Genomic DNA, 12,380 nt, shown 5'->3' on the forward strand with positions numbered 1-12,380 from the left:
ATATATTTCTGTATTTATCCTTTTCAGGATAACTATTCTTCCACATGGGAGCCTGCGAATCCTGAATGCTTCTAAGTCTGATGAAGGACGGTACATATGCCAAGGTGTAAATGTATTTGGATCTGCAGAAATCATTGCATCAATATCTGTTAAAGGTGTGAAAAAGTAGTTTGATGATAATGACTTCTCTTTACTATTATTTCATTATTTTTTATAATCCCCAGCTAACCATACAACAGCATTGTTCAGGCAGAATAAAAAAAGCATTTCCAACAAGCAAGGGAATTAACCTCCATCTGGTCAAACATCATATTCCTGCATCAGATTGAGTACTCCAGATGTTATAGCATAGATGTATGTCAGAAGAATTAGTATATACATATTAAACCACTGAGATTATAAATAATTCTATTAAAAAAAAGAATCAATATCCCTTTTAACATATTTTAGCTTTGCGAACTCACTTACCTCTACCTCTTTCTGCATGGGAACAAAGTTTAGGATTAAAGTAATAATTGTATCAATATAAAGCTAAGGAAAGATAGTTCCTTAGAACAGTAATAATAATCAAATCACTGAGTCACAATTAATTTCTAGACCACATTTTTGCACTTTTCAGCTGAATTCTTATATGATCATGGTTTTGGTTTTTAGGTGTTCAACTCTTTTTACATATTTTTCAAATTTCTTCCTGTAGTATGCCTGGAAACATCATTTTTTTATTTTATGTGACAAAACTGAGATTTTCATGCAGTCACAAGACTCCAGGTGCTGCAGCCTTAAAAAAAACTAATAGTTTTTTCTGAGACTATAAAAATAATTAATTAATCCATCTCAGAACAACAGTAGATTGTTGTTTAGGAGCCTGCCTTATTCCTTCCATGAAACTGGTTGTATCTTTCGGTCAATGCTGTCATGTCTTAGTGTGCATTATGAATATATTTCAGTATTTGACATTATGTATTTGAAACAAACAGTAAATATAAGCTCTGAGAAGTCAAAGCAGAACTCAGTCATATTATTTTGGCCTTGCACTATAACTAGACCTCCACCTAAATGTTCCTACTCCTTCTACATTTCAAGAACCTACAAGAATAGAGCTGAGTCCCAAGAAGATAGAGTTAACTGTTGGAGAAAGTATTGTTCTCAGTTGCAAAGCCCTTCATGACAGCACACTAGATGTCACTTTCTACTGGACACTCAACGGGCAGCCAATTGACTTTGAAAAAGAAGGTGGACACTTTGAAAGCATCAAGGCGGTAAGTGACCATGTGTTTTCCATCTGTGTGAGGTGAACTGATAGAAATTTGCATGCTTTTACACGTTTCCCACTTACCAAAATCTGACCAAATTGAAATATAACTGGTTTTGCTAATGTTGGAAAGAAATGTTAGCTAGAGGAGGTGCAAACTGCAGGTCACAAGAATAACCCCAGGCAGTTTTAATCAAGAAGATATTGAATGTAAACCTATACATCCAATTATTAGTGAGACATCTGATGATCTCTGTGAAGGAACAGAAAGTAGTTTAAATCAAATCCTCTTTACATTCCTCTGCTGATTTTAATATGGAAAAGATGATGCTATGAGCATTGATTTCTTTCTCACAGATAACATGACTCGGAATTCCCTCACCTCCCAATGCTTTTACTTGCCTAGCATATATTTTAATCTGTATAGTAAGGAGTATACTTTATTTTCCAACTCCCCTGCATGACATAGGCTCTAGCTGTGCAACCGTTATTTAAGTCAATAAGAATCATATGGAAGAAATATGCATATCAATTTCAAATATCACCCCTTGATTAAAAAGCAATTAATATGATCAAACAGTATGATAAAGTAATTCAAACCTGTCCCATGCAAAATGGTTGGAACTTTTCATAGTAGAAAGAAATCCCTTAATGTGAACAAATTTGGAAATAGAATCTGCAGTCATTTAACTCAGTCTTCCCACTAATGAAATGTAAATCAAATGTCCATGCTATGTCAACGGAGAAGAATGAAACTTACAAAGGTCAGGAAATTTTAGAAATTAATGTATCTAATTTGGGTACAATGATGCAAAGTTAACTTTGCAGTAAGAATCTTGTCAGATGCAATCAATTTATTCTTCTGCTTCTCTTTACGGAAGTCATACTATATGCACCTGGTGGTATGGGTTGCTTTTGGTGTGGTGTTTTTTTGTTTGGGGTTTGTTTTTTTTTAATTTGGTTTTACTTCAATAAGCTTTTTAATTGAAAAACATTAGTAAGGTTTATCTTATTTGTGAAGGTAAGATAAGGGATACTTATTTGCATCTGAGGAAGTCCAGTACTCAAAATCCAGCACTAAATATAAAGGAAAGAACATTATAATTCTTTTTTTTTAACTTCAAGGTTAAACCATCCTTTGATGCAAGAAAATATTCTATAACTACAATTTAACTTCAAGTCATTTCCAAAAATTTGAAGTCTAAAATGTCTTAAATGGTTTCTTTAGTGCATTTCAGCATCTTCTGTGCTGAAGGGTATTTTTAATTATTGGGAAAAATCCTCAGGCTAGGAAACTTCCAAAGTAATTTCTCCTATCAAAGTAAAGCTAATTTAATGTAACTTCATTTGTTTTATGAAAACAGGATTTTGTAGATCTTTCAACAGGAATTCTTCATTAATTTCATTTCTACCAGAAAAAGCCCTCAAATTGGTAGAAGTAAGACTCACCCAAAATGAGAACATGGTAGATAACATACTGGGACTCTTTTCAGAAAAATATTCATGCAGAACTCACTGAAATTACTGACTCCTTTTATTGTCCTGACATGACTAAAATTTTGCCAAAACCTAGTAGATTTAACCAGTTATTTTAGTATGAGTTTATGACTTCCTTCTCACTGTGTTGCTAAAGAGTCTCTGCTACTTTACTAAGTGAAAATAGTATTAATAACTCATAATGACACCAATTCTCAAAGTCTAAATGACTAAGTGGATTAAAAAAAAGTTGTTTATTAAGGAAAACTCTGGCATCTTTCTTTTCAGAGGCACCCAAGAATTTTTTTTCCCCTAAAACATACTCCTTTACAAACAGCAAACTTCAGCTGATCAGAAAATGAAATGAGGCACTACATATTTTGAAAAATATTACAAAATTAGATCCTACCTTGTCACTGTTAAACCAGTGTTGAAATAGTGAAATACTATGCAACTCCAAAGAAATACCAAAATGAAGCATCAGACTCTGATATTTTTAGAATGGACTAGCTTCATTGGCCTCTACAAGGTTTCTAACAAAAGAGATGGTCAGGCCATTCCTCATTTACTTGCATTCCTAATTCATTTAAATGTCAAGACATTTCTTTTCTGGTTTTCAGTCTAAAGAGAGAATGGAAGGGTAGCCTTGGATCAACTGGAAGAGGGCTGAAAATACGTATTAACACATTACAGGCAGGAACGGGGCAGGGGAAACACAACTTTTCAGAACAGAGATATCAAAACATGACCTTGTTAGGACAATCCTCACTGAATTTTTCTGAATGCTGTTGGAAACATAATATGACACATCCTTCTCCCTCTTTGAAAGTAGTAGTCAAAATATATGTAGATCTTCATTCACCAAAAGGCATAGTTTGAATTTTGCATTGTCCCAAAATGAAGATGAATCAATTAGGAGATGCAAAACTCGAAAGTAGCGATTGTGGTAATACAGAAATTTTTTTGTGTTTTGACACAAAAACTTTATAATTCCCATAGCTACTCATTTGTATAATGTTGTCAATTGTATCACATTATTTTTTCTGTTAACCACATAAGCATGTAAAATTAGTCACAAGGATGAAAATGTATTTCTTTACTTTGTTGAGACCTAAATCGTGACCACGTGCTAGGGGAAAGAAAGATAAAACAAAACACTTCTGATTTTCCTATCATGTAATCTCCTTTAATCAAAGAATTGATACACATTGTGATAAAGACACACATTTAAGAATGCAGAAAAAAGGATCTTGAAGAAAACTTGAAATCTGATAGAATTCCATCTATGTCCCTTATTTTGCTTTTCTGAATGAAATATTCTTTTATATTGCATGAGTTGATCCTGAAAAAAATGATTTTTAATGCAGTACATTTAAGAAAAATAACATCCTTTGTGAAGAATTATGCATCCATTTTGTTCTGCACACATTGATACTTCATCAGATAAGAAAATATTCAGGTTTGTTTGGGTTTTGTTTATTTGTTTGAAAGCCTGACAAACTGAACATTATTTGATTGGGTTTTGTTAATAACAAAACCATTGTCAACCTCTCACTACTGGTTGCATTGCTTTTACTTTCACTGCAGCAGACCCAGGTGTTAAGTATGATGAACATTCTGATGCTTAATGCAGTGTTATAAAAGCTATCACCAAAGTAACATTTTTTGGGGCTGTAGACAAATTTCCACTTGCTAAAATTGCATGCTCCCTAGCAATTACAATTAAAAGGAAGAGGAAAAGCTTCTCTTAATACGTATTGCTTTGCTTGTTTTTAAATTATATCTATAGCTTTTGCACCAAAAAAAAAAAAGGTGTTATAATTTTTCATCCTGAGAAGTAATTTTTATACAAAGTCAAGTTGGTTTTGCTGTTATTTACTGAGCTATCAAGGACTTAGTACCTTTGGCAATTTAGGTTCTTCAGGGACCTGCCTGGCAAGAGGATAAGTGTGGTAAGGATATCAAGTTCAACAAAATTGTGCACAAAGGGAATATTAAGGAGAAGAGACCCAACTCTACTGGAATGACAGCTACAGACTGTACTCTAGGAAAGGAAAATATCCGAAATATCATGTATGCATAACTCCACCGTACACTTGGTAACAGAACAATAATGCAAAGGGTTACATATACCCAGAATCCTTTGGCATTAGAAAAGTCTTACTTTGTCTACCAAAAGACTCAATAACATTTTAAAGTCTGTGAGGGGTAATCTGTGTAATTAATAGAAACATTTTTTGCATGGAAGTCTGATTTGCCAAGATTTCCTTCTAGCAACACCAGTGAGAACTTGAGCACAGAAAATATAGACCTGCTTGCTTTTATTAGGGTAACTTTGATTTTCCATCCCTTGTGCCAAATCCAGAAGTCCTGTTCAAAATTCTATTCAGGATTTTCTTTCCTAAGATCTCCACCAACCTTAATTTTGCCCTGGAGGTATCCCTTATCTAGCTAAACACACCTGATTTTGAGAGTAGGTTTTCATTCAGCTATTGTCATTCCAACTCTGCGTTTCAAAGACAATACTGTTTTTATGGCAGCCAAGCAAAATGATTTATTGTGGTTATCCACAGACTGCTAAGCAGCAGCATTGCTCTTAGTGTCCCTCACCTTGACCTGCATGAGTACCTTTCAGACTCAGGAAAGTGATTTAGTCTCAGTATCTTCTTAGTCTTTGATCTTAACTGAAACTGCCACCATGGGAAGCAGTAAGCACAAATTGTAATGTTATATTTTACAGTGGCCATTTGTTCAGATGGAATTGAATCCTACTGTTTCACTTTTAGAAGAGGCCAGTAGATACTGACTGGACAATACATTAACTACTGTCTAGCACTGGAGTCTTCAATCTGACAACCTAGAACCTGTAAGAAAGCATAACTTTGCACCTTTCCTTACATTTTCAAGTCTCTTCTTTGTTGTAGCACTTTAATCATATTTTAGAAGTTAAGATTAAAATTTCCTAAGTATTTTCTAAATAGGCAGCACTAAGTTCTACACTACATGGAATCAATTAAAACAGCAGGCTGTTAGCAATAATGTCTTTCTTCTTTATTGGACATAAAACCAAACAAGGCTAATTAAATAGGGGTCATATTTAACACCCTCCCTTCTCCCCACACTGAGGAGAACAGCAATAGTTGTCAAAAGTCTTGTAGATGATGTGTGCTCTATGCACAGAGAATTTCTGTTCAGGGTAATGTTGCTATATCAACTTCACTGCTATCAATTTGTTTCACTGTTTGTCTCAATACTTTCTTGCTGATGGAAGAGGCTGAACACAGCCATTACTGTCAGCTTGGATCTCCAGATATTTCTGCCCTATGCTCATTATCAGGTTTTCCCCATTTGTCACACTAAAGGAGTTAAATACTTGAGTGATTAGAAGCAGTTTCAAAACAAAAAATTTATCTTATCCATTGGTAACACAAATTTCTTGTAAACTAGGGAGGGTACAAAATGGAATAAGGATTTCTGGTCAAAAAACTTTGAAATATGTATTATAACTGGCAACTAGAAACCAAAATCTGAACACATTGAAGACCACAGTCTAATAATGCACTTCACTATGTGTTTCTTCCAGGTTATAAATAGTCCCAGTGAACTGACTTAATTTATAGATATACCTGCATACTGCATTAGAACTGGACACTCCAAACATTTCCTAGAATCAAACAAGTACATAAACTCGTGTGCCCGAGTGCTTGTGCCTTTGGCTATGAATAGCGAGTAGGGAGAGAGATGATAAGTAACATCTCCTTTATTTAATTTTACTTTGGAGGAGGGAGATAACTGAGCAGTTTAGAAAATGTGAGCCTCTTAACATTTCTGAATACAAATTAGTGTAAAAAAAAAAGATTGTAATAAAAAAGTAATGAAATAAACTCAGATAATTTTTACACTGGTTTATTCTATTAAGGTATTTTATACCTTCCCTTGTTTACAAGAAATATTCTAAAGAGAAAAATCTTGGGCTAAATAAAAGATTTTTCATGATAGTCCATTCTTTCCTATGTTTACCTGAAGCTGATGGATCATTTAATTGCTTGGTACAGTGGTAATCTGGGTTATAACAGCACAGCTGATAGTTTGAACACCTGATCAATACCAGCCTTCCTGACGCTAAGGCCTTCTGTTTTGCAGCTCTGTTGCATATTTTTCACTTGCAGCTCAGCAACATTTCTCCCAGGCTGTTGTAGCATTGTTTTCCAGAGCCTTCCTGGCAGTATTTCTCCTTGAAGTTCTTACGTTGCTGATCTCCTGGTTTTGTTTTCATGGCCTTGCACCTGCAAACTCCAGTTGCGTTGTTATGGTGGGGCCTCACAGGAAGAAGCTCCCACTGACCTGAAACTCAGCCTTCCCTCCTGCCCCCCTTTCTTTGTCTCGTTTTGTAAATCAAACCACAGTGTGCAGCAAAGTAGATAATGGTCATGTAAATACTAGATAAGTATTATCCGACCATATACATACTCAGAAGCTTAACAATCAAACATGTAGGAAATTTGAGTAGGCCCCAGAGAAAAGTTTACAACATTAGGAAAAAATAACCACCCTTCCACTGAAATCACAGGTGTAGCTCCATCCTCTCTTTTTCCCTTTTTCTGCCTCTTTAAACAGGAGCACAGGTACCACATATTATTTGGGTTTTTTCCTTCCTTTTTTCTCCTGGTAATAACAACTCAGATACAAACATGAATTTGACAACATAAGTGTAGTGGATCTCTTTGCCCTGAAGCTTGCCATTTCATATCCCATCTTTTTCTCATTCCTTCACATTTGCAATATTTCTTCTATGTTTCCTTTAATCCCTAGATTCCACAAAACTACCCTAGTGCAGGACATACTACCTGACGTCTGATACTCATTTAACCTCATCTCTTCCTCTGCCTTCTCTTAATAAAATGAATCAAACTCATTTGCAGCAATTCAAGCTGCATTTTAAAGTCCTCCCTATCCAATCCCAACACCCCAATGCTCTCTGGCGTCCGCTCCCAACCACCAGCGCTCACCCAAACAACTGTTTCAATGATTCTTGCTCTTTTTTTTTTTGCAAACTGCTCAAAAATACTGCCACTGGAAGGGTCCACACCTCCCCTGGATAACTCTCATGGATCCACAAACCTGAAAACCATCTTTTTTATTTCTTATAGGTAGGGAAAATGCAACTTGTGTATTCTCATGTATCCTTCAGTCAACCTGCATCAGCCTGGTTACTACCATACTCCCATTACTATACTACCACATAACATTAATCACAACAAAACCAGTAACAACAATTTCATCTTCTTTGTTCCAAATATTCTTATATGACTAAAAGACAGAACTTAGAAGATAATTTTTCATTATCACTATATCAACAGAGAAATCTGCTACTTTTTAACAGATTAAATAGTTACAATTTGTAAACATCTTGGGCAGTAAAAGAGCAAGTGGTTGATGTGTTCAAACCTGAGAATTTGCATCAAATAGCAGTTAAATTGTCCTAAATGTACTATGGACAGAAGTTGGTTTGAAGCCAACAATCGATCATAATGTACGTACCAATTCTCAACATAATTTAGAAGAAGTTTATTGTGTTGCTATTTTTCACTTTCTGTTGATGGTACAAAGCTAACATTGCCATTAGGTTATTCTGTAAGACCATTAGTTTGCTTCAGATGAATTCCACAAAAATAAACTCCATTGCTAATCAAATATGTCAAACAATCAAGATTCAGCTGTGAAATAATTTTTCAATTTAATCCAACTGAATTTCATTAATAAGGGCTATTTTCCTAAATCAAATAACGTACAAGTCAGGAATTCACCTAGCTTGTGTGTTATCTGTAAAAACAACCATATATTTTAAATGATTGTTTAAGCTGAATAAGACAGCATTAACAACACAGGTCGTTCTTTTTTAGGATCAAATTGCAGTCCCATTTAATTATAGGTCATTATTTTACTGTTCTCTGTTTATACAGAATATGACTACAAAATGTTTAAGTACTTTTCAAGATTTTTGTACCTCTGAAGCATTCTCTTCTGTATAGAAACCACTTTGTAGGGAAGCATCTTCACCTCTCTCTGTCAAGAGATTTAGACGACAGCCAGCAAGCCTCAGTAAACCCCGTTAGTCATAGTAAAGAAATGATTTAAACACCCCTTAGGCTTTCATCATAAAAGTTTTCCTGCAGTGGCAGTCAGTGTTTGCTCACTCTTTTTTCCCATTGATTTAAGCTTTTGTGGAATCATGATCATTTGTAATGGTCTCACTACCCCTTTTAGACATACTCTTCCCAAGCAGAGAGACAATTTTCACTGCATGGTGTCCAGGTTGAGTTCCCAACCTGAATCCTCAGTACAATAATAGGCAGCCTTTCTAGACCCCAGGCCTTTGCAGTGCAGAAGTTGAGAGCTGCGACTCACCACATCATCTCTATTGACTACTCAGTATTTTGAACTTCCTTCCCTTTTTGTCCCTCGTTCCCAAGACAAATCAGAGCTACATTCACAGAACTGCATTTGGAGTATGGAAGGGAATTATGACAATCAGCATGGAAAATGAGTAGCATTAGAAACAGATTACATGAAAGCTAGGATTGACATAATGACAAGAGAACAATTTAAGCGTCCTAGGTTTCATATATATTTTCCACATATGATTCTGTATTTTGAATATATGTGATGAACTGTGTAATAATCAAACCAGTGTTTAATTCTTCTATGGAAGAGGTAGGGAGAAGTAAACAAGAGACTTACTAGATGTTTAAAAAGTGCTCTAGGGTATAACTGTGAGCTCCATTTCAAATGCAGGCAGATTATAGATTGTTCTTGTGCAGAGCCTTCAAAAGCAAAGGTTGGATACTGAAGAAACCACCTTGGTTTAGAGATAAAAACTCAGCAAATGAATGGACACATTAACAGGGAGGTTTCCTAGCAACTGGCTCAGGATAATGAACTTGCTCTCACAGGAAGAATAAGTGTAATTCTCTTCACTTGAAGAACCATATGTAAAAGTTACTTTACTGCAAAGCAACTCTCAACCTTTTAGGATTTATGAAATGGGAAGGAAGAAATCCATATGCAACTTCCTCTCTGTGGGGATGTGGACTGGCTGAAGAAGTATTAATCCACCAACTCAAGTTCTCTGCAAGCTGGCTTTTTTTTTTTTTCCCCTCTGCTAATCCCCAGCATTAGGGCAATGGGTGCAAAGACAAATCCAGCAAGGTGACTCTCATTGAGCAAACTATGCTCAATCACATGCCTTTTGGATCCTTTTTAAGATTGGGGAAGTATCTCCACAATAAAAGCAAATGCTATGTATAGGTGACACTGATTCTTGTGAAAAATTACTTCAAGCAATACCTTACAGGGAAAGGTCATTAAATACGTTGCAGACACAACTATGACCTCAGATAACATGCCACACTAGAGCAGAGAGAACAGTAGATTGACACAACACTCAGCACTGGATCTGCCCAGAACCTGATGAATGGGGTATTCAGGAGCATAATATGAATTATACAATAATTTGTTGTCCTAGAGAGAGCCATTAGTCATGACAGATAGCACTGAAAGCTGTTTTATTATTTATTCAGTGCTTAATGAAGACCAGGAATGTGTTCCGTGTAACAGTAGGTCCATAGCTGACACTGGCTTTGAAGGTTACATTTAGCTTTCCTTAAAATCATTAGAAGTTGGCTGTTAAACCTATCTGTTTTGGCTTGGGATTTGTTTTTTGGTTTGTTGGGGTTTTTTTAAGGCTTAGCTTCAGTAAAATACAAGATATATATCACACAGTAGAAGTTTATACTGAACAAATATAAATACTTTTGATACTTGGATAAATGCGTAATATATTATATTCAGAACACCAAGGAATATAGCTTTTTTAAAATAAAATGTTACTTTGAAATAGTGCACTTATTGCAAAATATGCCCTGTCAGAGAAGAGCATAAAGTTAGTGGAATAAATAGCAGCTTTTAAAAACGTATGCTTAATAAAGTGGAAATCTAGATCTAGACAAAGAAATTCAAACAAACACCACTAGTTGCAGCTTTGAATAATATTGGGACCCCATGGTTGCTGATGGACCAGGCTGTTCTAACTCATGATAGTCCAGATGAGAGATCTTTTTACGCTGTTTGCACCTATGTCACCCAGTTTCTGTCTTCCCCAAAGGGGAGGGTATGTCTGCTTTTGCTGAAGCATTATGTCTTTTTCCACTGAGAGAAGACTAAAAGCAGAAGCCAAAGTTTCTGACCTTAGAAACTTTTCTTAATGGAGTTTCTGCTGCATTCCTGCTTAGCAGGTTTGTTTAAAATAGGTTGTAATCATTCAAGTTTAAGCAGCATCTACAATAATATGGTGAGGAGATTTTCTTAAGATTTGGAAGACCAGCACAATAGTTTAACCCTCTCAGGCCCTGTTGTGGCCTTGAACCTCTCATTACAGGATAAACTGATCAACAAAATAATCTGCCTTAAAAGACTTGGAGGTGTCTGCAAAACTCATAAAGATCACTTTATAAATACCACAGAACAGCAAATAACATGGTATTTTATAGAGGTTCTGGTCAAGCATAGCTCTTACTTATCCAAACGGAAGATAAAATGTCTCATTATTTCCCATGATCAAGAATCTAATGTATGACCATATATCCATCTGTATTAAACACAGTGAGTTTAATTTCTTTCCACTCAGACATCCTAGGCAATGCTAATTGCACATCCTGTTATGTTGTAATAAATGTAAGTGTTTCACAGGGATCTATTGTACTGCACTGCTCTTCACTTAGAACAATGATTCTTTCAATTGCTGCTTGTCTGCCCAGTTACACAGGTGTGCAGATGAAATATATATTTTTTTCCTGATAAGAATATTAGGATTCACACAGTCATGAACCCTCTGGAAGTTAGAGTGACAGCCAATATTTTTAACAGCCTCTGAGGAATGAAACCAGACAGTTGCTATCCATTATGCTTTTCCTCCCACTTAACAACAAAACACACATTAAATGTAAATTACCCTCAGGAGAGGACAAATATGGACTGATTCTGGTCTTATCCTTCTAATAGCTGAGGCTTTGTACCAGAATCACTAGTCATCTTAAGCAAACCATGTTCCAATGGCTAATAAATTCTGCTGTGCTAAAGAAGTTAAAAAATTTGTATCCTGAAGCTGACTCCTGGTAGGAGTGTGTTCTTTTCCATTTAGAGCTGCAGAGTACTCAAATATTCTTTTCCAGTGCTGTGATTTTTGATATGCTAGAGAAAGAATATAGGAATTGCATTATGGCCTGACTGGTCTGAGTATCTTCCCTCAAGCAACACCATTAACGAGGCCACTTTAGAAGGTAAAACACTACCACTGTATTCACACTCTTAGATCTACAGGGTTATTAAGCTATAGATCATGCCCACATTCACTTTGGTCTCAGTGGCAATCTTGATGTCCCACCTCTTGTTTCCTACCTTGCATGTGACTATGCTTCAGCAAAGATTTTGCCTCAGTGTTACATGGAATATTATGACAAGTTCGGTTCTAAAAATGCAAATGAAAAGAAGATTGGCTGAGGAATGTGTGCCAAGATGTGCTGAAAAGGAATTCTTCTGCCTAGAAAGAAAGACTGAATTATAGAAGATTGGAACTTGGAACCAATCCTATTTC

At 35.7% G+C, this 12,380-nt stretch overlaps 1 protein-coding gene across 2 annotated transcripts in view; it reads left to right on the forward strand.

Moving 5' to 3' along the window:
• CNTN5 (contactin 5) overlaps positions 1-12,380 on the forward strand; it is a 673,925-nt gene that overhangs the window by 599,105 nt on the left and 62,440 nt on the right. For both annotated transcript variants that reach the window (XM_075081792.1, XM_075081802.1), the window contains 2 exons: positions 28-155; positions 1,084-1,259. In XM_075081792.1, coding sequence (XP_074937893.1) covers positions 28-155; positions 1,084-1,259 — 304 coding nt within the window. The remainder of the gene's footprint in view (positions 1-27; positions 156-1,083; positions 1,260-12,380) is intronic.

Source organism: Phalacrocorax aristotelis, chromosome 1, assembly GCF_949628215.1.
Source record: "Phalacrocorax aristotelis chromosome 1, bGulAri2.1, whole genome shotgun sequence".
Lineage (NCBI taxonomy): Eukaryota > Metazoa > Chordata > Aves > Suliformes > Phalacrocoracidae > Phalacrocorax > Phalacrocorax aristotelis.